General features: G+C 40.4%; 1 protein-coding gene across 1 annotated transcript; it reads right to left on the bottom strand.

Moving 5' to 3' along the window:
- Positions 1-107: 107 nt before the first annotated feature.
- LOC129191275 (protein Smaug homolog 2) lies at positions 108-27,750 on the bottom strand. Its single transcript, XM_054794484.1, has 13 exons — positions 27,473-27,750; positions 25,531-26,026; positions 24,948-25,424; positions 22,101-22,361; positions 21,895-22,004; positions 17,960-18,046; positions 17,360-17,633; positions 12,281-12,366; positions 12,054-12,169; positions 11,731-11,929; positions 11,469-11,595; positions 4,125-4,208; positions 108-2,046 (listed from the first exon to the last, which is right to left on the bottom strand). The coding sequence occupies exons 2-13, from the start codon at positions 25,724-25,726 to the stop codon at positions 2,018-2,020; spliced, it is 2,046 nt and encodes a 681-aa protein (XP_054650459.1). The 5' UTR covers positions 25,727-26,026; positions 27,473-27,750; the 3' UTR covers positions 108-2,017.
- Between the last annotated feature and the right edge of the window lie 141 nt (positions 27,751-27,891).

Genomic DNA, 27,891 nt, shown 5'->3' with positions numbered 1-27,891 from the left:
AAATGTATCATAATGAAATAGAAACTGCAAAGACAAAGTAATGTTGAGTGTGTTGCTGTTAAGTCATGAATATAGTTTGGCAGGGACAGCAATGATCTCAATGTGACTGTTCATCTGAGCGGATGTTTATTTCCTGTGCCGAAAAGTATACTTTCTCACACATTTTTATGCATCACTGGAATGTAAACATGGAGTAAACATATTCCTTGGCCAGTTTGTTGTGTAGTGTTTTGATTAGTCATCAACTGTGGCTCAGAAATGCGTTGTCACACCCTGCTGCATCTTTATTCTGCGCTATACAGTGCCTCTCTCTGTCTGTGTGCAGCGCTTGCATGGACTAGGCTATGAAAAGGACCATCTGAGCCATATGTAACACAAGCCAAAGCTGATAACAATGAGTCAGCTCTGTTGAGGTCCTTGCTGGGCACGAGTGTGATGCATTTTTTTTTTTTTTTTTTTTTTTTTTTTTAGTAAGTCAGATCTATCCTAAGAGCCTGCTCTGAAGAAAACCATGACTCAAGATCAGGGAATTAACATGTTGTGCGGTTTCAGGCACCACATGAATACCTTATTGGGACATGACGGTCAACAATTTCAACATCGGAGTCCATAGAAAAAAGGGGTAAAGCATTTTTTTTTCTCCAAATCATGACAGCACATGTGAAGTGGGCGTTAATCTTAGAGATGTAAACAGGCATTATAAACACAACTTTAGTTGCAAGATTTCCGCTCACCATGTCCTCTTTTCTACAACAGTGCTGTATTAGTGTGGCAAAAACATGCGATTATAGAAAATAAGCATAAGTTATCAATATCAAGGGCGAGTAAAAAATACAGGTATCTGTATATGACCTTCTGCTGAAATAAAATGTCAATGGTTATCCTTGCCTCATGATGCAACCAAAAACAAAACAAAGTGACCCATAAAGACCATATTCAACGTGCATGCACCTCCACTCTGCCACATTCCAAGACAGAGGTTGTTAGAAGACCGCTTTTTTGTTATATTTTTTTAAACACTGATACCACTTGATAATGTCGAGGGTTTACTGAAACACAGACACAAACAGAAAATATGGACATCTTCGAGCACCTTGAAACGCATGATTCATCAAATCGTCACGTTGGCCGCACTGATGATGAGGGCGCGGAAAAAGAGCTGTTCTGTAAGTATGAACACTCTAGATTTGATCAAGCTTCGAGTCAAATCAGCTCTTGTGCAATAGTAGTACCACCCTCCTCGGCACAAGGCGAGATTCGTCATCATATGCGCAGTAGGGAGTTAAAATAACAAGACAAACTGCAGCCAACGTACATTTCTCAAACTGCTTTTTTTTTTTTTTTTTTTTTTAAGTTAAATCATTCTTGTTGCATTCATGTATACTCCTCCCAAATAAACCTTCTCTTTGGCTTTGTAGAAGTTGAGAAGGGGAGTGACTTCTTCTCAATGTCCAAAACACAGGTTAACACCTGCTGCTAAGTTACGTGCTCTTCCTTGTGCACTTTTAGTTTGGATGCCACAAAGCATCAAAAAGTAAACCTTGTTAGTACTAGTTCAGGAAGTGTATTCTTCAGCCAATTACAGTCTAGTGCCAACATGGTTGTATAAAAGTGCCTGACATCGGGCTGGAATTTTGCATGATGGGGAGAGGCCATGTTTGTTGCTGTTTGTTTCGGGAATAAGGAAATGAAGAAGAACTCATAGAGGGCCGCTTTAAGACAGCACCGATCCTTTTCTCTCAAGTTGTGCCATGTCACAGTCCTGCAAGTGACACGGTTGTTCACCTTCCTCACTGCCCTGCAATATAATAATTATCTGTATTCTGCTTTTTCTTTAATAAACTTAGTTGTATATAATAAAGTACAAAAATATTTGAACATATACACAGTTTTTTTTGTCATTATGTAGTGACTGCTTTGCCTGGTTTTCTTGAGCGTACGTAAATCTTTGTGCTGGGTGATGAGGAACTGAGCAGGCCTCAAGTATCTTTTATTTTTCTTCCCTCCATTCTTCTTTTCATATTGTCGATGTCCGGTCGGTTCCATCTGTGGCGGGCATGAGGGGGAAAAAAAAAAACAAGTCAAGACACATACAATGCAGAGTACAGTGGAACCTTGGTTAGCATCATTAATTCGTTCCAGACGGTTTGATTAACCGAAACAGACATTAACCAACTTTTTTTAGTCATTCTTACCTCCAGGTGTGCACAACCTACAGTTAAATCAAAATGTTTTAAATAATAGATATAAAAAGTTATTGGTTATCGGTCTTGAGAAGTAGGAAGTGATCGTATCGGTAAAGGCTTGAAAAAGTAATTATCGTGCATCCCTAAAAACTATAATTGTAAAACTATAAAAAGTGTTTTGTGTTAACATTGAGTCCCAGTTAAGGTCAGTGTCCATGACTCAACCACTGATGACATCATCGACAAGCAACGTAACGTAGATGACTTCCGGTTCTGGTTGCCATTTTGTTTGCTAGCTAATGGGATCCTAACAAGGACGTTTTGGGATTTTTAAAAATTACACATTAAGAACACAGTTGGCCTCACGCAGTGCATTAATGACACGAAAAGACGCGCGCCATATTGTACGAATGCACGCAAAATTGTGTCGTAAATTCTCAATGTTAACCAAAACACGCTAACTGAGGCGGGCGCTAACCAAGGTTCCACTGTAATTGCATGCATTACTTTTGAGTAGAGATTCTCAATACTGGCTTTTTACCGATATCTGTACCGATACTGTCCGTCACTTCATTCCCAATACCAATATCAACCGATACTGATATTGACAGCCGCTCTTCCTTCAAACTAACATCAGGCCACATCTTGTGTCATGAACAAATTACGCTCCTTTTACTGTAATGCCACCATTTCACAAATAAACACTGTTTGTCCTAAATGAGACATACGGCAATATGCAATTAAGTTATAAAAAAAAGTGCCATATTTATTTTGTACATTTCGCCTCGACAGTTAACCGCGGTTAATTGGTTCAAAAACGCAACTGTGATAAGTGAACTGCCACAAAGTAGGATTCCTTCTCAATAACTGGAATAATTTCATAGAACCTACAAAACCTGTTTATGACCATCTAAATACATTTTTTTTACATTATTAGCGTCCCTAACACATGAAATAACACCCCTATAGTCACCTTTACACTTGTATTACCCAATATAGCAGATATAATCAGAGAAAATAAGCAATTTAAGACATAAATAAAACGTGCGCTTGTTGTAATAAATGTGTTCCAGACACTTTGACAGGAAGTGACGCCAGGGGTTCAGCGTTTATTTTTAGCTGGATTGCAGCCATAACAGTAGCCCGTGTTATTATTATGATTATTATTATGTTATTATTATTGTGCCTGCTGTGAGATAATTCAAACCTGCAATAACAGCCTGTTGTTCCTGTGATCAAGTATGTTTTATTTACTGTCACCTAGTGACCAGTGTAGAATACTGCATATCACAATTTGAATGAGTCATCTTAATGACTTATATTGTATTTGTATTTCAGATCATTTAGCCATTGAAAATACTTAATTTAGGAAAAAAATACGTAAAATTTGCTTAAATATGAATTTTGTTTTAAATAATTGGCCATATTCAACCACGAAACAGCATGATTTATTTATTAACATATATTTTGAAAAACTGTGATAGAACAAAACTGCCAAATTCGAACCACAATGTGGCGAGGGACAACTGCAGTCATGAAAAATCCTGACCAATAGTCAACTAAAATAACATTATTATTGCTGCATGAACGCAAGCTGCGTGTAAGTCTGAGTGATTCTTCCTGTGGTGTCATATTGGACAAGAAGTATTAAAGACAGACACCTTAATCGCCCGTCGCAGCACTTTACAATCATTGCAAATTGCATATTTACAGTCCGTAGGCGAAACTTAAATAATTTCAAACCACCAACATACTGAGCTAGCAAGCTATGTTGCTGCAAGGAGCACGGCATCATCACTCCCGCGCTCATATCATTATCTGCAAAAAACGATGCTGATATGAATAGTTATCTCTTTTTTTATGCCACCATTGGCCGATATTATGGAAAATTCCTTCTTTATAGAGAGTTTTATACGCGACACAGACAAGCACACTCACCCCCTAAGGCGTGCTCTGTCATACTGAGGCACAGCGACTCCAGCGTAGGGTTGATCTCCAGGTCAGCTCCTGGAATTTGGCAATCTAACAGGAGGAGAGGAAAAATGGTCTCAGTCCACAAAATAATTCAGCATTCAATTTACAGTGCGAAAAAGTGTTTGCCCCCGTCCTGATGTCTTATTTTTTTACATGTTCGTCACACTTAAATGTTTCAGATCAAACAAATTTTATTATTAGTCAATGACAACATAACTGAATGCAAAATGCAGCTTTTTAATTAAACTTTTAATTATTAAGGGAGAAACAAATCCAAACCTACATCGCTCTGTGTGAAAAAATGATTGCCTCCCTGTTACAACATAATTTAACTGAGATTAATAAGAGATGTATCAGTATGGAAAACGTTATAAAGGCAATTCTAAAACTTTGGGACTCCAGCGAACCACAGTGAGAGCCATTATCCACAAATGGCAAAAACATGGAACAGGGGTGAACCTTGCCAGGAGTGGCCGGCCAAACAAAATGACCTCAAGAGCGCAGCGACAACTCATCCAAGAGGTCACAAAAGACCTCTTAACAACATCCAGAGAACTGCAGGCCACGCTTGCCTCAGTTAAGGTCAGTGTCCATGACTCAATCATAAGAAAGACACTGGTCAAAAACGGCCTGCATGGCAGACTTCTACGACGTAAACCACTGCTGAACAAAAATAACATTAAGGCTCGTCTCTGTTTTGACAGAAAACATCTTGATGATCCCTAAGACCTATGGGAAAATACTAACGCCGCATTTCATAAAAAGAACATCATACTGACAGTAAAATATGGTGGTGGTATTGTGATGGTCTGCAGCTCTTTTGCTGCTTCAGGATCTGGAAGACTTGCTGTGATAAATGGAACCATGAATTCTGCTGTTTACCAAAAAAATCTTGAAAGAGAATGTCCAGCCATCTGTTTGTGACCTCAAGCTGAAACCAACTTGGGTTCTGCAGCAGGACAATGATCCAAAACACACCAGCAAGTCCACCTCTGAATGGCTGAAGAACAAAATGAAGACTTTGGAGTGGCCTAGTCAAAGTCCAGACCTGAATCTGACTGAGATGCTGTGACATGACCTTAAAAGGTGGTTCATTCTGGCAAACCCTCCAAAGTGGCTGAATTACAACAATACTGCCAAGATGAGTGGGCCAAATTTCTCCACAGCACTGTAAGAGACTCGATGCAAGTTATCGCAAACATTTGAATGGGCGACCTGGTCTTCGCAGGCCAATCTGCTTCTTGGACATGGAACGTTTCTTCTCTGGTGAGGAAGGAGCCCGAGCTTGTGCAAGACGTTGAAACATTCCGAGTAGACAAAGTCGGACTCACTTTGACTCACAGTTTGGGTTCTGTAACCAAACTCCTAGAGAGGGGCTGGACCTTGTTCTACTCTGGAGTTGCTGCAAGGGAGAGGCGGTGAGCTGGTGTGGGCTTATTAATAGTCCCCCGGCTCGGTGCCTCAGTGTTGGAGCCATCCCTGATGAACGAGAGGGTCACTTCCCTACGCCTTCGGGTTGGGGAAAGAGTCCTGACTGTTTGTGCGTACGCTCCAAATGGCGGTTCAGAGTACCCAGCCTTCTTGCAGTCTATCAGAGGGGTGCTGGAGAGCACCCCCGCTGGTAACTACATAGTTCTACTAGGCGGCTTCAACGCCCATGTGGGCAATGACAGTGTGACATGGAGGGGCCTGATCGGGAGGAACTGCCAAACCACAGTTTGTCCATAACGGACAACATGTTCAAATATAAGGATGCCCACACTTGGCACCAGGACACCCTAGGCCTCGGGTCTATGATCGACTTTGGAGTTGTATCATCAGACCTGTGTATGCATGTTCTGGACACGCGGGTAAAGAGATGGGCTGAGCTGTCAACTGATCGCCACCTGGTGATGAGTTGGATTAGATGGCGGGGGAGGATGCTGGACACACCTAGGAGACCCAAACTTGTGGTGAGGGTGTGCAGGGAACGCCTGGCAGAGTCTCCCGTTCGTCTGAGCTTTGGCTGCAAGGTGGTCGGTACCAGTCGTGGCGCAAGCCCCAAACCATATAGTGGAAAGCCCCAAACCCGATAGTGGACACCAGAGGTCAGGGGTGCCATCAAGCTGAAGAAGGAGTCCTATCGAGCATGAATGGCTTGCGGGGCTCCTGGAGCAGCTGACAGGTACCAGCAGAGAAAGCAGAGTCTGAGGACATTAACGCGGACAGTTTCAGCACCGTGGCCAAGGTATCTGGGGTAGCCAAAAAACTCCCCAGTGGCAAAGCTCCGGAGGTGGACGAGTTCCTCAAGGCTCTGGAAGTTGAGGGACTGTCTTGGCTAACCGGAGAGTGTGTTCCAACTATAGGGAGATCACACTCCTCAGCCTCCCTGGGGAAGTCTATTCCAGGGTACTGGAGAGAAGGGTACGATTGTTAGTCAAACCTCGGCTACAGGAGGTACAATGTGGTTTTCGTCCAGTCGCAGAACACTGGCCCAGCTCTACACCCTTGCAGGGGTACTGGAGGGTACATGAGAGTTTGCCCAGCCGGTCTTCATGTGCTTTGTGGACTTGCAAAAGGCATTCGACCGTGTCCCTGTATGTGGTGCTCCGTCACATTTACAAGAAGAAAAATCCTATTATAAAACTCCTTCACTTAAAACAATTCAGCCATGATTTTACATGACAATAATATTAATTTACAAGAATAGATTGTAATTTAGGTGGAAAATTCGTAGATTTAGAAAAATGAAATCATTCAGAATTTTTCATTCAAGAATTTATGAACATTTTAATATTATTAGAATAAAGTCAGAATATTACAATAATTTTTTTTTAATGAGTTAATTTTAAAAGCATTTAATGAGAACAATATCATATAATGGGAAGTGCAAATATAAGAAAAAAGTCTTAATTTTGGTAGAATAAAGTTACAATACTATAACAGTAATACAACGAGAATAATGAGAATAAATAAAATTATACTATTACCGCATTAATGCTACGAGAATAATGAGAATAAACATTAAAAAATCTAATATTATGAGAAAAAAGATAAACATATAGATAGATACGATATTACAATATAAATACATACATTAACATATATGCACATACATATATGTACAATATACAAAACAATACAGATATTACAATAGATAGAGGCAGTGGCTGCTGGTCTCAAACTTGTGCCTTAATTTGGTGTGAATTTTTAAATTAAAATTACAATTTAGCAGAGGTGTGGACTCAAGTCACAATTATGATGACTTTGGACTCTGACAATATCAGACTCGCAACTGGACTTTGAACTTTGACATCAATGACTCAGGACATGACTCGGACTTTAGTCTGATGACTTTAAAATACTTGAGATTTTCAGTGAGTGCATTGAGTAAAATGTGCCCCCATTCAAAATACTCAACTCACGTGACCTCTTTGTTATTTGTAGCAAGACAAGCAAAGTTCTCAAGACAGGAAATGAGCTATGAATGCTTGCTGACTAATAATTGGCCATGTTATGGTTCAGATGTAATTGTGCTAAAAGATGCTTTACACATAAGTAAATGCTACATGTAGTGATGGCAACTGACCAAGCCAGTGAACAGTTCGCCAGTAACACCCATATTTTGCAATGGTATTCACAGTGGCCTACTTTGGGAAATATAAATAAACTGTGTATTCAAATACAAGTCGCAAGCACCCGCACGTATTTGCGTCTTCAGCAGGTAAGTCTATGTCATGAAAGGGGTCAACATTGACACTGTCTGAACATGACAGGAGCATTAAAAGAGAACTCTGCAACACTGCTTGTGTGTGGCATCTGGCAAATGAGCCAAGGGCCGCAAGAGCTCGTGTGTGTGTCTTGCACAATGTGACAGATTGTTTACAGCGACACACTGCTCGCCTGTCTTGTTATGGTGTCTCCAGCACAGAGGGAGAGCAGCTCGCTTTTTTTGGAATCGGACCAATAACTTTTTTTTCTTTTTAATGTTGTCCAGCATGTCTAGCGTGGAAATGTTTGGATGCCTTTTCGTGCTCTAAATAACTACTCTAGTTGTCTGTGTAAAAAAACAAAACAAAACAAAAAACAACACTCGACAATGTGTCTTTCACAAGCAGGAAAACATGAACAGGAAGTACAGTGGAAAGTTGATTGACTAATTAACTCTGTCTGCGTCAATAATGGGTGCTTGGAGAAGAATGATATACATAGGAAGTTCCACTGGGTAAGCTGTTTTGTGGTTTTATAGCGACTAACTTCTTTTTGCACTTGTGTGACAATTAAAAATGTGAAAAATTTGATCTGTGAGGCATATCTGCAACATGAAACACTTTTGAATTACACCTTCTTCATTAAAGTTACGTCTTGTATGGTTACTTTAGGTTGATTGGGACAGTTTCAAGGCCTGTCCACACGGGAATGTCTTTTTTGGCGGTTTGAAAAAAAGTCGCGCCCACACTGTTCCGGATTAGTATATATTTGAATCCAGACGGGAATGCATCACTGAGTGAAAATGATGTAATACACAAGGCACACCTACGTGTGGCGCTGCGAACAGGCATGCAGACGGAACCATGTGATACTCCAAACCACAGAAGAAGAAAGAATGCATAAGTCCATCGTCAAGGCACATCAAGACTTATTAGAAGTGGAATTACTCCTGCGAGTCATTATGGAGTAAAAGACAACAAAATATCAGGAGAATGTCGACAAAGGTGAGTCATATCCGTTAAATATTCAGATATTATGTTGGCTTGTCGTCAAAGCTCGCTTCTGGTCACGCGATGGAGACGAGGTGGCGGTGGGTCAGTGATGTCATCGTTCTCGTATTGCCTGTCTACAGGGCAACGACAAGCCGGCTTTTTCTGATTTTCTCACTCTGGAAGCCGTTTTTTTAAAAAAAATACAGTTTCAGCTCACCCAGAACGCCATTCCCGTGTGTATGAGAGGCTGGAACGATAAAATACTTTGCTGTATGTTTTCTTGGCGTATTACTGATATCTAGTGACCAGTGTAGAATACTACAACTCACCATGTCTTTGAATGCATCTTCTGAATGACTTATGTTTGTATTTTTGTCATTGAGCCAATTTCATGGCGCAACATCAACATGGAGACATGTGTAGCGTGGCGAAGTTAGTTTTACGTTGGACGTTGGATATTCGGCTTCGTAGCTACAGCGGTAGTTCCCTCTCCTGGGTCATGTTGTAGGCAGCTGGCAGTGGAAGTGCCGCTCTAACCGCTGGTTGATAATAGGAACCGCACAAACACTACTAAACATATCGAAACGGCGGCGAAAAACCTTGGAAACTCCTCTGTTACGGAGCGTGAATGGAAGCTAGCATGGTTCGCTGAGTTTTGCGAGCGCAGCTGTGTGTGTGCGCGTGTGTGTGTGCTCAACTCAGGCTGGATGAGTATTTTTTTCATTGTGTTGTGTTTTACTGCTTTAATGTAAGGACCATTTTACAATGCCCACTGACGTCGTGCAGGTTCTGAGTGAACAAAGAAGAGAGGCACGTTTGTCTTGCACCTAACGCGCATCAACCGTCAATTGCCATTCTCAACACACACACACACACACACACACACACAACAAATTCCGGCCTTCTAAAGAAGAGTAAGTCACATTTGTCTAATTGTGTAAACAAAACAAGGGTGTCATTAAAATAACTTAGCGTTAATAATGCAATTGGAATTACATCTGTGACGTCTGTGTCATTAACCCAAATAGCACACACTCTATTCTCGTAAAACAAGTGGAAAATGTAAAAAACTGAATTCTAAAAAAATTTTAAACAAAGAAAATAGAATTTGAGAACAAATAAAACGGATTTCATAGGGCCCTAAGCGTTCGTGTTTGTAAATCACACCACAAGTTGATCTCTAACCATGTCAAATGATTAGTCCTAACCTAAAAGTATTTTGCACACCCATTTTGTCCAATTTGATCTTTTATTGGATATTTTATTGGATTAGGGACCTGACTCACAGAGGTTTGTTGCAAAAGCCAAACAATATTGTTGGTCATGCTGTGTAATCCCACAAATTCATGTTTGTAACAAAAGTGTATTGTTATTATTAAAAAAACGAACAAACAAAAAAGATCGGTACCGAATTGGCAAAACTATTAAAATAAATAAATAAATAAATAAATAAAAATTCAGTCAGATCAGAAGCCAAAAAATGTGGATCCGGACATCCCTAATAAAAATCTGTTCCAGTGTCCAGGAACAGGTGTGTTCTCAACCTTAGAGCTTCTACTACACAACACAGCAGCAACAGAACCAATGGTGTAATAGTGGAAAGGAACAAACTGCCCACTCAGCATTAATACTGCTGATGAGTTCATTGTAAACAATAGTACGGCAAGTGTCACATACTAACAAGCATTAGTTTCACACTGGTAGCTGAGCAGCGCAACCAACATTTTAATGTGCATGCAGAGGTAGAGTCATGGGCAAAAGTTCGAGAGTGACTTAACTTTGGTGATTCAATAACTCTGCTGCCTCAGTATTTTTTAAGAAAATATTTCACGTGTCTGTTGTACACTGAGAAAACAATTTCCGTGGGCGTCACAAAAATTAAAAATGAATCTGCAAAGTTACTGAACCACAAAATTTAATTCACTCCCAAACGTTTTGGCCGTGACAAGATAAAGATGCTGGGTTATGAAGGTTAATTTGTTTCAATTTTACCAAAGATTTTTTTTTTGTAAGTTTTTTTTTACAGAATTTAGAGTAAGTAACTGATTTTTTTGTGAACTGAACTTTTTTTTTTTAAGTGAAATTATGCTGAAAGTTGAATTAAAAATTTACAAGTAAAATGCCTGTGGTTAAAAATTCAGTTTGTTAAAATACGGTGTTTTTAAAATTCCGTTTATAAAATTCAGAGTATAAAATTTTGGTGTAAAAAAAAATTCAGTGCAAATAATTTCAATATTTCAAAACTCTCACACACAAGTTTTGTAACACCCGTGTCACATGACTACGTAAGCACTTTATACCTAACCAAATTTCAAAACACATGCATTTCGCTTACAAATTTTTATTCAATTACATTTCCAGCGTAAAATCATGTTTAAAAAAAAAATCAGTTCACAAATTTGAAAGGCAAAAAATTCAGTTGCATAAATTCAGTGTCTAAAAAACGCTTTAGTATTAAGGAAACAAATTTACTTTCATACTTGATGCTGACCACTCACGATATTTCAAATCCAACTACTGCCATCTTGTGGAATTCATAAGAAACAATATGAAGAGGCTGCCAATAAGACATGCGGTATTATGTTATTTTAAGAAAAAAATTAAGACTTCTCTATGTTCACGATACCTTGCTGCTGGAACATGAGCATGGTTTGCGGGGAGGTGTGTACAGGAAGTGAGTGGGTCCGCTGCACAGAGCTGCGACTTTGACTTGGCATGCTGTTACTGCCCCCGGGGTTGGCAAACCACAGACTCTAAATGAGGACAAATTTACAAATGAGTCATCTTATTCATTCAGGTCAGTCACTGAACAAAACGTGGTGAAGTTATCTAAAATCATAATGAAGATGGAAACAAATGACACAAAGCACCGTGTGTGCGATACTGACTTGTCGACCCTGGCCTGCCAGCGTGGGGTTAGTGAGTGTGTGGCGAGGAGAAGCGCCCCCAATCCCACCGGGACTCAGCAGACCTATACGCCCGGCCTGAAGTCCTCGAGGCGTTATCTGGAACTGCCTCTGGCCCCGTCTGCCCACACCTCCACTCACAGAGCCTGCTGTGGGGAGGGAGTTGGATCCGTAGGCCCAGCTGGAGCAACAACAGACAACAAGCCAAAAGAAAATAAACCAGGAGCCTGTGCTGCACTGTTGGAATGGCTTACTTCACGTGAAATGGGGGGTGATGTTTTTGAGGGTGCGCACGCTCAGCTCACCCTTTCTGTCGGTACACGGGCATGTCCAACATTGCTTTCCGAGGGACAAGGCGTAGCAGTTTGTGGACCTGCTGCTTCCAAGATACCAGACGCTTCTTGTGTGTTTCTGTGAAAGCCTTAGAGCGAGGAAGGAAAATGCCACTCTTTCACTCATTTTGAGGTGAGACAAAAAAAGGTTTGTTGGATATCTTCCGAGCACTGATGAGATTTACTTTGTTCCTTCTCACCTCATGTGTTAGACACTTCTCAATGAGCTGAAGGTAACAGGTGATATTCTCCTCATCTGGCCGGGACACAAGCAGCTGCGTGCACACTGCAATAAAGATGGAGGGTGTGCCAGTTCATGTGGAATGCGCAAAGAATACTGACAAGTGTGGTTAATAACTTCATTAATTAATGATCTATTAATCAACTTGATTAATAACTTACTAATAACGGGTTACGTACTTGCTCCTGTAAATGAATAAAAAACTTACCATAATTTCCAGTGTATAAGCTGCTATTTATTTCCTCACACTTTGAACCCTGCGACTTACACAGTGATGCGGCTAATTTGTGGTTGCGCTCTGGACATCTCGTGTGCTTTATGCAGCCACCCTCATCATTGGTGATGTGCGATACCACTGATTTCTTTTACGATACTGAGTAAAATTCAGGTTGGTATCAGCAATACCGATCCGATACCGATACTTTGCCAATACAGCTAATGTGTCAGGTGAATGTAAAAAAGTTGCGTATTTCAAATTATAGCATAGCTCATAAAATAAGAGTAATTTATTCATTTATGTTAAACAACTGCATAGCATTTAGACAAGGCCAGTTACTTTTAACTGTGTTCCTGTTAATGATATATATGACCTGAAATGCCTGAAGTGTCAAAGTATCGATATTTTGATTTGAGAATCGATTTTAGAGCCTAAAGATGTGGTATCGGAGGTATCAATATTTCAGTAATGATCCGCACCTCACTACTCATCATGAAGAACGCGTGGAGAGGTGCATGTTGAAGGCGATCAATCTAGCGGCTTTTGCTTGGGTCTGCCGTTGGATCTTGGCAGCGTGGAGCGGTGTCGGGAGGTCCATTGTTGCCGGCGGGTTTCGAGGGGCTGGACTGCTGCGTGCTGGGGAGGACAGCAGGGGCACGGGGGCTTATTTGCCTCGGGGTGAGGGTAATGCTGGCAGCGACAACAAAAGAAGGAGAGAGACCGGCGGCGTGTGTGCTGAGGGAATTGTGGGGCTGTTCAGTTCCAACACTTGAAGAGGACGACTTCAATGGTTTTAGTTCCCAGGAGGAGGATGTGGACAGCGATGAAGGACTGTTCTGGTAGCCTACTGTTAACTAGTCATATTACACGCACTGTTCGGCAATGTTTGGGGAAAAAAACATTTATTTTATTAAGTTTAAAAATCTTTCTGTCTAATATCTTTCTATGTACTAAATATCCCACAACAGGGTTTCACATAGGATTTTTTTAAGCTGTGGTGGTGGGCTGCACAGACTGTCGCCGCTGCGTCATGCCACTGCTGCAGCAATTTTAAAAAATATATTTAAATTTACTGTCGGTAATAATGCCAACATTAGGGTCGTTTTCACAAGCTTGAATAACAAATGCATTAATTAACTTTAAATACCTTTCTCTCTGCCTTCTCTTCCTCCCCTTATCAGTCTAGTGCCAACAGGGCAAATGGGCATTTCTGGCAATGTTTTTATGGTATTTGATATTGATATTTTATATGTTATTTCAAACTAATTGTGGTCAGTATGTAAATAATAGGCTATACATGTATCTATATAGCACAGGTATGCTCAAGCTTTTTAAGCCAGTGGGCTACTTTTAACATGACCAGGTCCCATAGATCTACCCCCTACTATAAACATACAGAATATATATATTTAGAATATTTATTAATACAAGTATTTATGTACATTGTACATGTACATTGGGGTGCACACAATCAAAATGATCTACCTCTTACTGTAAAACAAACAGCATATATAAAATCTAACCAGTACACAACTATTATACTAAATACTAATGATTAGTATTTCACATTCACAGTTTCAAAGTTTACAGGTCATCCAAGTAGTTCTCGTTCATTAATTCACAATTCAAATAAATATGGCAATGAAGATAATTGTGCATAATTCCTCAATAGTTGTGTATATAAACTGAGTAATACAGTATGTCAGTGGAAATAGCTACGTGGCATTCATTCACAACTGTGAACACTTGACTGTCGCAACCCTCTTTACGGATAAAGATTGTGTTGTAATGTCTACCGTGACGTAAAGATGACAAGGAGGTGGCTGATCAACAATCTCTTAATTGCAAAAACAAAACAGGCTACTGCCATTCACCACTATGCCAAAACAACATCAGCAAACTCAACTGTACTCTCTGCACACAGCCGTCCTCGTCCTTGTGAACCCACACACACAGTGTGTCACGTTCACGGTCGAAAATCACAAAACTCTTTAACACTACACATAATTGCCAGGTCTCTACAGTACCCTTGAGCATGCTAAAGGATAAGATCCTAATAAGTCAGCAGTGTAGTGGTCCTATACTACTCACAAGAAGTTAGGGGTATTTCAGATACATCTCAGAATGAACCTAAAATGGACTACTGCATAAACTTTACAGGTGAACTTAATTTGAGCTTCTCTAATTTTGAATGCACATGTCAAATAAGTTCAATACTTAACGGGCAAGTTTCTGTTTTCTAATTAGGGGTGTAACGATTCATTTTAATAACGTTAATAATGTTTAATATTTGCATCACGATTCATGTTTGCCGATACGATTCAAGGACATATTAGTTTATTTAGAACGATACGATACAAATTGATCCAGTAACTTTAAATTGATTCAGTAACTTTTTAGGCAAAAATTCAACCAGTCTGACTGTGAAATAAATACCTGGATACTGATACCTGGTACTGACAGTGCAGGTGAAGTATCCCAGATTCCCGTTGTTTTTTTGGTAAGGGGATCAGCTATAAATTAATATGGATATAAACAAACAAGTAAACAAAAACTAATGGTAAATGCATTCACATTTTATTTGAATAACGTGCAACACTTCAGGTTGAATTAACAATGAATAAATTAACAGGTTGAATTAAATCAAGTCTGTGATTATTTCTATCTGATAAAACATGACTTCAACTTTAATTTGATACGTCATTCACTTATCTACCCCACGTATCAAAGAAGTTAGAGCAAATTCCATACCCGGAAATAGTGCCTTTGGTTCCCATTGCTTTAACATTCAGTCAAGACAAAAGCTGTGATTGACCCACAGACCTTGGCAAGTACAACCGTACTAAAAATATATAATACACTAGGTCTCCAACTTACAAACACCCGACTAGCGAACACTCGCGGATACGAACACAAGTCAACTGGTCTATATTTTATTTTATTTTGCCTTGTAGTCAGTCGCTCTATCAGTATTTTTTACTGCTACTGTACATGCTTGACCAGTAGAGGGCACTGTGACACTGCTAATGCAGCCTTAGAGCTAATGAGACCAACAGAGGAAGAGTTAGACGCTGGGGAGATAGTGTAAAGCTAAATGGAAAGCTAAATTGTACAACCCGGACAGAGCGTGTGATTAAAGTTTATGAAGAGTTAATAGGCCTGCTTAATTCTACACCACCCACAGAACACTACCTCTTTTAGAAGAGTCTAACGACCACGACGACTTGTCCTTTTTTTCAATATCTCCTCCTCCAAGTCCTCAACAACGACGTATGCTCGGCGACTCCTCTTCAAAGGTAAATAACATGTATCATTACGTATTATTATATCACTTTTATTATTGTTTTTTTCATTAATTATCTTCTTTTAATATTACTACTGCATCCAAACTCATAATTACATACATACGCATATACTGTATATGTATACACGTACATGTAGTACCTATATCATTGGTAATCTTACCTTTTCCCCTACTTAAGAACAATTCGACATAAGAACGGTCGTCTAGAACCAATTGTGTTCGTTAGTTGGGGACTTACTGTATATATATATAATAACTTAGGCTGTGACATTTGCTTTAAAAGTCAACAGAGTAGCCATTTAATTTTTTTTTTTTTTAATCAAAAAGTCCAGGGAAGAAAATCAAGTGTTATAATTTTCATGCAGGCCTGTAGCACTCGCAGTGCATCAGCACACTGTATTTTTTTTTTCACGCCACCCTACAAATTGCATGTACACAGTAATTCCAAAATTAACATATTTAACACCATCACATTTTAACAAAATTTCATCTTCAGATAGATATTAAAATGAATTTATAACCTACATACTTTTATCTTGTCCTGAAGTTCTATTCCATGAGTTTGAAAGGCTTAAAGTTGGACTCGTATGACTTGACTTAGTCCAACACTATGACACTATAGTATACAGGTAAATCCAGTATAAAGTGTGGCAATGACATCATAGGCAGACTGAATAGAGTGTAGTGTCCGAGGTGTAGGGCGTGTCAGCTCGGTTTATTCAACTGCACATGCACCATCCACATTGTAACCACAACAGTCGCCTTTACGTGACGTCACCCTTGCGCCCCACTCAACAGGCATGATTTATCAACGCGCCTAATCAAACTGTTACATGAGTAACGTTTAACGTCTTTATCAATAAAAGTGCTAGAAAAAAAAACACACATCCATATAAAGCCTTCCGGGCTTATGTATGTACTACGATGTAGTTGGATCATAGGAATATAGATCGATACATCAATGTTGTGGATGAATCGTTACGCCCCTATCTCTAAGAGGCAGCAAAACAGTTAGTGTGTTACATTAATGTTACGGAAATGAAAACACCACGGCCTAAAGTTTCGTAGGCATATGTCTCACAAAGTATAAAAGAAAAAATTAATGAGAAGAGGCTCCATTATTGAGAGGAATGTGTGATGCAGAACTACAGCTTATTACTCAACGGAATTTCATGCGGTGACACAAAGTGTTAAATCACGGAGCTACAGTAAAATTTAAATTAGACTATGGGAGCTGTCAGTCATGTGCTATCCCACAGAGATCAGGGAAGGAGCCCAATCAGCATCTTATTTAGAAGGCTAAAATGGAGTTGCCATGGTGACACTTTTACAGCTTACCGTACTTTGTATTGTGTGAGAAGGACATGGAGTTGACAACTCAAGCATGACTGCATTTGTTTTAGCTTCACTATACAGGATAGGTTTTCATACATGTGTGGGCTTTTTGGTTTGTGTGTGACTTCCTGTTAACACTTTGTGATGTTTTGTGTGCCGTTTTACATTTTGGTCCCTCTTACCTTTGCCCATGACTCGGGTGAACTGCCCAGCAATGTCGCCATCTGAAATGGGCGTTGCCGAAGAGTCTCCATCACAGGGAGGTGTGTTGTGGGAATGGAAGCCCTCTGGAGCCACTTCTTTATCTGCCGCCGACTTTGTGGCTTCTGAAGGAGAACTGGGCGGGTCCTGGGGGGTCTGTGCGGCACACTGTGCGCTGTAGGCCTTGATGGGTGTAATGATGATCTGTTGCAACTCCTGCAGGGCATTACGCAGGTTTCCTCCTTCCAAAATGTCCTGCAGAAAAATGGAGATTAGCCTGCTGTAATGATACAAGAGAAATATCTAAAACCCAACCAGTCAACCACTGAATTAAGTGATAATTAATTAGTAGGGCTATCATGAGATCTCACGAGACTTTCAAAACGCACCGACATTCTTTCTGTGACTTGGTTAAATAAAAAAATGTGTCCAGTCATACTTTTTCAATGTACTTTTCTTAAAATGAATGTTGAAATTATAATTAATGTTAAAAAAAAGACATCTCGTTTTGCTCTCGTAGACCTTATCTTATGCATCGTCTCGTCTCGTGTGTTTTTTATAGCACGAAAAGTGTGACTTACCTTTTCTAAAGACTTGAGCACACTCTGCCTCTCACGCAGTTTTTGGATGCTCAGGGCAATTTTATGACGCGCTCCCTTAGTGACGTTCTAAAAAGAAAAAAAGATAACAAGACTTCATGTAAAGAAAATAAACACTTATAATGTCACAACATAACAAACGTAATCACCCACCATCTGTTTCATTAAAGCCAAGGGGCAGCAAGGAAATCATGCAACTATTGTGTGTGACTGGCTGGCTACGATTGCTGGGTGCATTGTTTAATTTCACGCCTCATTGACAGGTGACATATTGTCATGTTTAGGGCCGCTGGTGTTTACCATTGATGGGAAAGAGGGGATACACTGGAACCCTCAAGGCCGAACACATTCCCTTCAGGGATGCAGGTCAATAACAAATTTGCTTGAATTTTGAAACAATTTATGCAATGAGAAATAATGGAGACAGAAACAATCTGTTCCATTGTATCCACTTTATCAACTGACTATGCTACCACTACATCACAACATCTGGAAAAAAACATCTACACCTTAGATTGTTTGGTGTAACATCGAATACAGTCAAACCTCGGTTTTCAAATGCCTCAGTTTTCATGTGATTCAGATTTTGCCTTCTCGCATACTGTCTCGGTTATTGTACAATATTGCCCAGAACAAACTTGTATTTTACCCTTTGGCACGTTGAATCTTGTGGTATTTCTAAAGATGTGGCCAGTCTACTCCCAACATTGCTTGTCTATTCAGCCATCTTGCATCACACAACAACAAATGTTGCGAACTTCGTTGACACAATACTACAGTATCCTGGAAGGCAAACTCAAAAGAGAATGTTACACAAACTAGTCTGTTTGCCTGCATCAAGAGTAAGTTCCTTCCTGGCGAAGAAAGACGTAATGAAGGAACTCAAACAATGTATCGAGACAAGCAAATTAAAAAAAAAAAACAATACAAGCAGTTGATGTTTGCTAAATATAAGGCAGAAGAGTCTTGATTATCATACCTATTGTTCTGTCATGCTTGTTTTTATTTTTTATTATTCATTTTATTATTACACTGATTATTATATGGAAAAATATTACATGGAACGCAGGAAGTGAATCATATGTACTGTACAAGATGTGGAATGGATGAGGGGTAGGATTAAATAAACTTCACTTCTTCCTACTCCTTTTGGACATGTGGAACTGTGAAATGATTCATGAGATGTATTCCATTGTAACCTTCATGCATGTTCAAATAAAACTAAACCAAACCAAACCAAACAAAGGAAGCTAATGTTGCAGGATGGGAAAAGGTGTTAATGAAACAGACATCACAAACAAAGGAAGGTGTTGAAAAGTTGTTGGTGTAGATTGTTGGGGGAGGTTCGTACATTATAGCGATCTAATTTATGTTATTTCTTATGTATTGTGTAAAACTAAGACATGAATAACATCAAATTAAAAGCACAAAATAAATGCCGACCCACCATCCACCAGTTAAAGTTCCAGCCAAGTTTTTCCAGAGAGATGATTACATCGCTGTTTGACGTGTGTGGTAAAAGGCAGTGCGCTAGCATGAATTCACTTGAGACAAATGAACACATTAGCACTCAATAAGTCATCAAAACTTACCTTTATGCATTCCCACATAGTATCAGCATTTGACACCAAATATGAGGTGAAAGAAAAATGCTAAAAATACAGTAGTAGTCTATCTGTGTGGCATGAGATAAAGTTAGTACACGCATAATGGACATGTGTCAAGTGAGACAGGTGTAACAGAGAGAATCCGGCCACTTTTCAAAATAAAACAAAAAAAATGAAATAATGGAAATTGTTTTTGCTTTCTGTGCGGCCCGGTACCAAATGACCCACGGCTCGATACCAGGCCGTGGCCAGATTAGAGACCGACCGATGAATCAGGTCGATTATGACATCCATCCATCCATTTTCTATGCCACTTGTCCTCACTAGAGTCACAGAGGTATGCTGGAGCCTATCCCATCTACGGGCGAGAGGCGGGGTACACCTTGGACTGGTCACCAGCCAGTCGCAGGGCACATATAAAAAACATTCACACACACATTCATACCTATGGCAGGGTTTCCACTACATGTAATTGATCATGGCGGCCCACCGCTACAAAATAAAGGCCGCCACACCTTAAAAATTTTGTTTTTGTTTTTTTTTTTTTTTTTACTTGATAACAATTTTAAGTAATATATAGTAAGAATGGATATATATATATATATATATACAGTATATATATATAAGAATGGCTATATAGATACATACTGTATATAGCTTATTATGTACACACATATTGACCACAATTTGTTTGAAAATGATGTCATTAATGAAATGTCATCAAATGTTTCACTGTGCTTTATTTAAATAGAGTAAGCAGGCACCAGAATCGCCTGTCTGCCACTTGCGTATGTCTTCATATAGACTTCTGAATTCAAACTAAAATACTGAGCATAGAATCTCTGACAAAATAATATTTTTGCTGTATAGCAAAGTCAAAAGCAGCTTTCATACAAAATAAGATTTGTGTACCAGCGGCTCTCATACAAGAATAATGCTTGCAGACATCAGTATATTATGAATTACTAAAAAAAACTAGGCTGCCCTTATTCACAATTGCAGTGTCAGTGAAGTAACGTTGCGATGGGTTCCAAAGTGCGCAAGAAAGCACGAAAGCCCTGCTTCTCGACAATCAAATACAGCCCCAAGTCCTTTGCAATAAAAGTGTTTCAATCAGAAACAAAGTTGATACAAAGTTCATCATTAATCATCATTAGACAATTCCTGGAAAAGTTCAGACCTTTCAGCCAAAAAGAACTCTGGTTAGTGCCCTCAGTTAAACTGCGCAAACTTTTATGACCCTGCCTCTACAAAGCATCAGAATCGAGAATCATTCGGAACCGGAATTGAAACAAGGAATCGGAACCAGAATCGTTCAAATTCAAACGATGCCCAACCCTATGTAAGACTATGATACAGCCTTTTAAAATGAAATAAAGATATATGCAACCAGGGATGTCCCGATCCAGATTTTTTGGCTTCCGTTAGATTTTTTTAATAGTCTTGTCGATCCAATAGTTTTTATTTTATTATTATTTTTTTTAATAATAAGCTTTTGTTACAAACGGGAATTTGTTGAATTGAATATGGTTATGAAAATATCTCTTCAAAGCATTAAAATTAATGCTACCAAAGTATTGCTGAATTTACTTTTTTATTACACAGCATGACCAACAATATTGTTTGGCTTTTGCAAAAAACCTCTGTGAGTCAGGTCCCTAATCCAATAAATGATCCAATAAAAGATAAAATTGGAAAAAATGGGCGTGCAAAATACTTTTAGGGTAGGACTAATCATTTGACATGGTTAAAGATCAATTTGTGGTGTGATTAAAAATAAGATTTTTTTTAACAAATTCTTAGGGCCTTATGAAATCCGTTTAATTTTTTTTCCCAAATTCCATTTTCTCAGTTTTAATTTTTAGAATTTATTTTTTTTACATTTTCCACTTATTTTACCAGCATAGAGTGTGTGCTATTTGGGTTAGTGAATAAAAAAAACCTTACATTTATTGATGCAATACATCATTGGCCCATTTTGTCCAGTAATTGAGAAATGGATGTAGCTTAGCTAACTTTTCTAATGGGATGTCAGCCTCAGCACATATTGCTATAAAATCTTCAACAAACTGTAATGCCCACGCTTGTGATTAAGGATGGAGATTGAGTCACAGATGTCATTCTAATCGCGTTATTAATGTAAGATATTTTAATGACACACACACAAGCTGTGGCCTGAAATTGCTCCCCGCACTTTGGACACCCCTGCCTTAGATGCTCACTGAGCTGAAGTCACAAGATTTGCTGCCTCACGGTACAGCAAGCAAAACAGTTTTGAGGTTGGTGTATCTGAAAGCACATCTTACAAACCTGTGATTCCAGGTGCTGCTCTGTAAGTATCATCATCTCCTCATAGGTCATTTGGGAGAAAAGTGATGCATATTTGTGAAGACGGAGACTTTTCAACCATGCGGGAACATCTACAAACAAAAAAAACCCAGTGAGACAAATTGACGAGTCCTGTACAAGTAAAATCACTGCAGGTTCGAGGAGAGCGCAGAGAGTTGGTCTCTGACCTTTCATGCCACTGCCATCCTCCTGGAAGGTGTTGCGTGCAGAGCCCTGCTCTTCCGTCTGCTCGCTACCAGAGGAGGCCACGCTGCTCTGTGGCGAGAGGGGTGCATGATCTGACGTGAGGAGGTTCTGCCGGCTCCCTGTGTCATCCTGGCTGCCCCACTCAGAGCCACAAGCCTGGGGACTGGAAGCAATGAGGGCCATGGGCTTCTTTAGAGGGCTAGGCTGCATCTGCCCACTGAGACTTGGGAACGTGGAGAGGTCTGTAAAATATGAGGCATGTTTGTGTTATTTGTGTGTTAAATATACAGGGTTTCCTCTACATGTAATTGATCGTGGCGCACCGCCACTACAAAATAAAAGCCACCACACCTTAAAAATACTTCTTTTTTGTTTACTTTCAAACAATGTTAAGTAATATATTGTATGAATGGATACACTATACATGCTATATAGATATGTAACTTAATTTTTACGCACATATTAACCACAATTAGTTTGAAAAAAATGTAAAAGATAAAACTGTTTCACTGCACTTCATTTTGATAAACGTGCACCGGAATCACCTGTCTGCCCCGTTGACACTTGCACATGTGTAACCAGATAAATGTGTGCATCTTTTGTTAATGTTCACTTTGTTCCTAGTTATCGTGAGAATGAAAAATAGTCTGTAAAATGTGCAGTCAATTGATGACAGCTAGTCACAGGCTAAGCCAACGTGTGTGATCACTCACGTTTCAGGGGGTTTACTACGAAAGTGGCTCAACAAAACCAGGCTTTGTGCTCATGATGCAGCTCAACAAAACCCAAACTCCTCAAACAGAATTAAACAGTACCACAACGGCGGTGATCAACTTACTCTGTCAAGTCCGGTTCTCGGCTTTGTGCTCAGTGCGCGTTCACATAAACGAGGGCGTTTGACATCATATCAGCAAATCTACCGTCTCTATAAAATGACAATGAAGACTTTTTGATAGCTAGTGACTCACATTGCCCAATTTGTAAAACCACTGCTCTGTTTATTCATGGTCATATCAAAATGAAATCATTAATTACACTCATTATCTGTGACAAATCTCGGCTGCTCCGGTTTCCTCCCACATTACAGAAACATGCAAGTTAGGTTAATTGATGACTCTAAATTGTCCTTAGGTATGAATGTGAGTGTGAATGGTTGTTTGTCTATATGTGCCCTGCGATGGGCTGGCGACCAGTCCAGGGTGTACCAGGCCTCTCGCCTGAAATCAGCTGGGATAGGCTCCAGCATACCCCCACGACCCTAATTGGGATAAGCGGCATCGAAAGTGGATGGATGGATCTGTGACAAATCAATTCTAGGTCAACTGATGAGTTGCATCAGTGTGCTCCTGAGACATTCTGTACCTTACAGTGACCATTATGTGGCAGTGTTGACCGTTTTTTTTGGCGACTTTTCCTTTGTTAAAATAAAGAAGTGTTTCATTGCAGTTGATGGATGCCTCAGAGTGCTTATTCCTCCTGCAAATATTGTAATATAAAAAGACCAACAGGCTGAGTACTCACACAAGGACTGATGTGACATACACATGCTAACATTGGCCCATTTAATATTTCATATTGCAATTTATTCCTTACGCTCGCCTCAAAAAGTGAGCATAACTAGCATATTCCCTCGGCTGAACATCTATCTCGCTTACAGATGGCTAATTCCATCAGGGAATGCTAGCACATCAGCGCGATCTTGAAAAAGCCGCTCCCGTCGTAGTGCTGCTCTTGCTCCCAGGTCCACTGGATTCTCAATAAATGGTGACGCCATCTCCGAATTAGTTCAACAGTGAAACAGTGGCACTTTCATAGCCAATTTTAAACTGAACGTCTGGACATAACCTTGACGGGACCAGGTTATGAGCTTAGCCCAAGGTACCACGGTGATATACTCGCTCTAAAAAAAGAGCTACCTTCGCTGAACAGGCAAGCCTGGCTCTACACACAACACATTTCATTAGCCCACCAAACTCACTTTGCAGTTTCACTCAACAATCTTGCTCTCTTATCATTATAATACTTCTGGCTGGTCTTCAAAACACTGGTTGTGTATCCAAGTTGTTGAACATAAACATGAAGTGTGTCCAGCTTTACGATAGTGACGCTATCACAGGGGTCTCCAACAGGTAGCTCGTAAGCTAGCAGTAGCTCACCAGCTGATGTTTTGCTTCACCTATTAGTGTTCTATTCAAACATGACGCCTGTATGTAATGACAAATAATCACACTGAGTAGAGATGTGCTTTGCAAATAAAGTACAATTAAAATGTTAGCAGTCACATAAAACACAAATAGCTCGCTTTACTTTCTTTTTGTCAAAGTAGCTTTAATAGTGCCACAAGTTGGATACACCTGTGCTATCATAACTCCGAATTTATACTCTTTGTACAGTACAGACTTCTATACCTTCTAGAAAATATGTTTTTTGTTGTTGTGTTATTTTAAAATAAAAAATATATTACTGAACAATTAATTTCCCATGTATTTGTATTACTCTAAAACAGGCATCAAATGAAGGTTAGGGTTAAGTTTTGTGTTAAATAGTACAACATTTTGTACTTTTGTAGTAAACATTTTAGACTCTCAGTTTAAGTGCTCTTGGCAACTTTGCCATTAATTCACAGTTTTGTAATGTTCTTGGTTCATGTTCTACTGGTTGTTGAAAAAAGTTAAATAAATAAGTTAAAGTAAAAGTAAAAATTGTTATTGGTCATAATAAAAAGAAATTCCAGACACAGCAGCAGAGGTCCCATGCAGCCCACCACCACAGCTTCAGAAAATCCTATGGGAAACCCTGATATATATGATAAATAATGAAAAATAAACCTGTGTTACTGCTGTTGACAGGAGAGGACAAGCCGCCCGGAAAAGCCATGTGCCCGTTCTGGCCTGCAGGAGACGTGCTGGATGAGGGGGACTTGTCGAGCCAGGCGTGGCCGGGCTCCAGGGCCTCAGCAGAGCTTGGCCACTCATCCGAGCCCTGCCGTGGGTGGTAAGGGCTAGGGGGCGCCTGGGTAGAGGGCATGTACCCACTGGATAGGTGTTCCTCTAGGTGGTTGAGCCACATGGCTAGCGACGTGCGGTCTTCCAGCGTGGTGGCGGGGTGGATGAGCGCGTAGGAGAGTAGCTGTCTGCTCTCCTCCACAAACAAGCTGCTCTCAATGGTGTGACTCAACACCTTCTGCAGCAGCTTCATGTACTCACATTTGGCCTCGCTGTTGCGTGGCTGCAGCAAAGGCAGATGGGAGAGGAGCAAGGATACCACTTTTTCCTTCGGCTCCTGATGCCACTGGTTGACAATGGCTGAGGATGAACGGCAGACAGACAAGATTATTTGGAAATTAAATGGGAGGCAGACCAGCATCCTTGGACAGAGAGGTTCCATCATGAAAAATACTCGTTCACCTACCTGCATTGTTGGCCTCCGCTTCCAGGATGTGGATCTCTGTGCAGTCTGCCAACCAGTGTTCAAGGCATATGTGTAAAAAGCGAGCCTGGGTGCGGGACACCCTCTTCAGGAGGGACAACAGTGCCACCGTCTGTTCGCACTCATTCCAGCCCTTGAACCAGTCTGTAAGGATACCCACCTGGTCTCGGAACATCATGGCGTGCCTCCTTTTAGGGAAAGGAGAGCAGGAATGTGCGGATGGGGGAGAAGGGGCCACGAGAAGGGGCAGGGTCAGTCTATCCCCCCGCACAGCGGGGTCGTTTCTGCAACAGTCCTGGGATGGACGCGACTCGGCGACCCTCACATGGTTCACGTTTCCATACAACCTGACAGAAAATCCTGACAGGTCCCGCGTGGACTATATGGGGGAGGCCTCGTAAAGTGATGGGGTCCAAAAAAATTGTAGAGCCACAGCGGACGCTTTTCACTCCTGCATGCTCAGGATCACATTGGTTACCTAATAAATTAAGAAAAACAAGAAAAATATTGTTAGTATTTAAAATGAGGGCAGCTTATGACTCAAACTAACCATCATCCTCATGAGGGTCAGAGGTCAGGTGGAGCCTAGCCATACCTCAGTGTCAACCCTACGGTCTTCCCCGGGAAACTACTGTATGTTGCCTCCCATTTTAATACGTTTCTGTATTTTTCCCATGTTTTAAGTTTCGAAAAAAATTCTCTGTTATTGTTAGAGAAGAGGCCGCACGGTTAGGCCGAGTGGTTAGCATGTTGGCCACACAGTCAGGAGATCGGGAAGACCTGGGTTCGAATCTCCGCTTGGGCATTTCTGTGTGGAGCTTGCATGTTCTCCCCGTGCGTGTGTGGGTTTTCTCCGGGTACTCCGGTTTCCTCCCACATTACAAAAACATGCATGTTAAGTTCTATATTGTCCATAGGTATGAATGTGAGTGTGAATGATTGTCTATATGTGCCCTGCGATTGGCTGGTCACCAGTCCAGGGTTTGCCCCACCTGTCGCCCAAAGTCAGCTGGGATAGGCTCCAGCGTACTCTCGCGACCCCAATGAGAATAAGCGGCATAGAAAATTTTTGGATGTCAGAGAAGAAGCGTAACACATCCTGTCAGGTGTCAGGCCTTCAAAATAAAAGCAAACCGATAAAATAACACGGTTGCACCACAGCAGGCAGTCAGGTCTTTCCACCCTGTAGCCCCAATTCAAACTAATGACTATTTAGTTAGTACCTTTGCCAAGGAAACCGTTGTTTCAACGGAACGCTGTGTCAATTACACAGTACATAGCGATTACAAACAGAACAAATATGTACGCTCGAAAATGTCTGTTTAGTAAATAATAATACAGTTATGCTTGCGGCAGGGCACTAAATGAAGCAGGTGTCAAAACAAGGCGTTGTCAATGGTACCAGCCTATTTTTACAACATAGAAAACGATTGTCTAAATACGGCATAGTATACATGTGTACAGTACGCTCAAACAAACATACAAGTTGATACAACAGTCTGTGACCGGCAAGACTCATGTAGCATGTTGAAAAGTCGCATCACTACAACGGTAGCACCTGTAACATTAGGAGATCCTATCCGGTTAAAACCACAAACAACGTGTCAGACTATTAGCTCTGATCATTACCGAACTCCTAGGAATACTCATGCAAAGTTGACAGCGTGAGAAGTGACTTATATGCAACCCAAAACGCAATAAGCACATAGAGGTTGTGCAGCGCTAGCTAAGTCGGCCTTGCTAGTGACAGGGGCGGGGGGATTCGGGATTTGTATTGTTTTTCGTTGACGCTGTTGCTGCCCGCAACTCTCCTGCACAGCGTAAACAGCGACGTTTCATCCGATGTAAACATCTGCTTAGCCCGATGATGTTACGCACAAAACGCACATACAAGAAATGGCCTCAATAGTGTTTTGTTGTTTACCTTTTTGTCAGTTGTCAAAGGTTAGCAAGCTAGGCTAACATGCTAAAGCACAGCTAGCTCGACGCTAGCCTCCTAGCTAGCAAGTTTTGCTAACAGATGCAAGAATGTTGCCTTAGATGGGAAAGGCGTAGATTTCGATCCCAAACGCAGTGTCCATGAAAATATATTCCGTTTACGGCGGCAGCCCGAGCTAACAGAGTGGAATAATGCATGTAAAAATGTTTATTACAATACAGGAGTGTCCGCCTTTGAGAAATGTACTTCGATTTTTGAGTTGCCGTATGACGTAAGCAAACGTCATACGTCTGGACGGCACGTAATGTTGTCAAACAAAATTGTAAAAGTACTAAATATTTACGATACAACAAAAATGAGATAATCATCTATACTTTTATATTAGTTTAGAATTAGTTATTGAA

Source organism: Dunckerocampus dactyliophorus, chromosome 12, assembly GCF_027744805.1.
Source record: "Dunckerocampus dactyliophorus isolate RoL2022-P2 chromosome 12, RoL_Ddac_1.1, whole genome shotgun sequence".
NCBI classification, from domain to species: Eukaryota; Metazoa; Chordata; class Actinopteri; order Syngnathiformes; family Syngnathidae; genus Dunckerocampus; species Dunckerocampus dactyliophorus.
The sequence above is the reverse complement of the archived record's forward strand: the minus strand, read 5'-3'. Positions and strand labels throughout refer to the sequence as shown.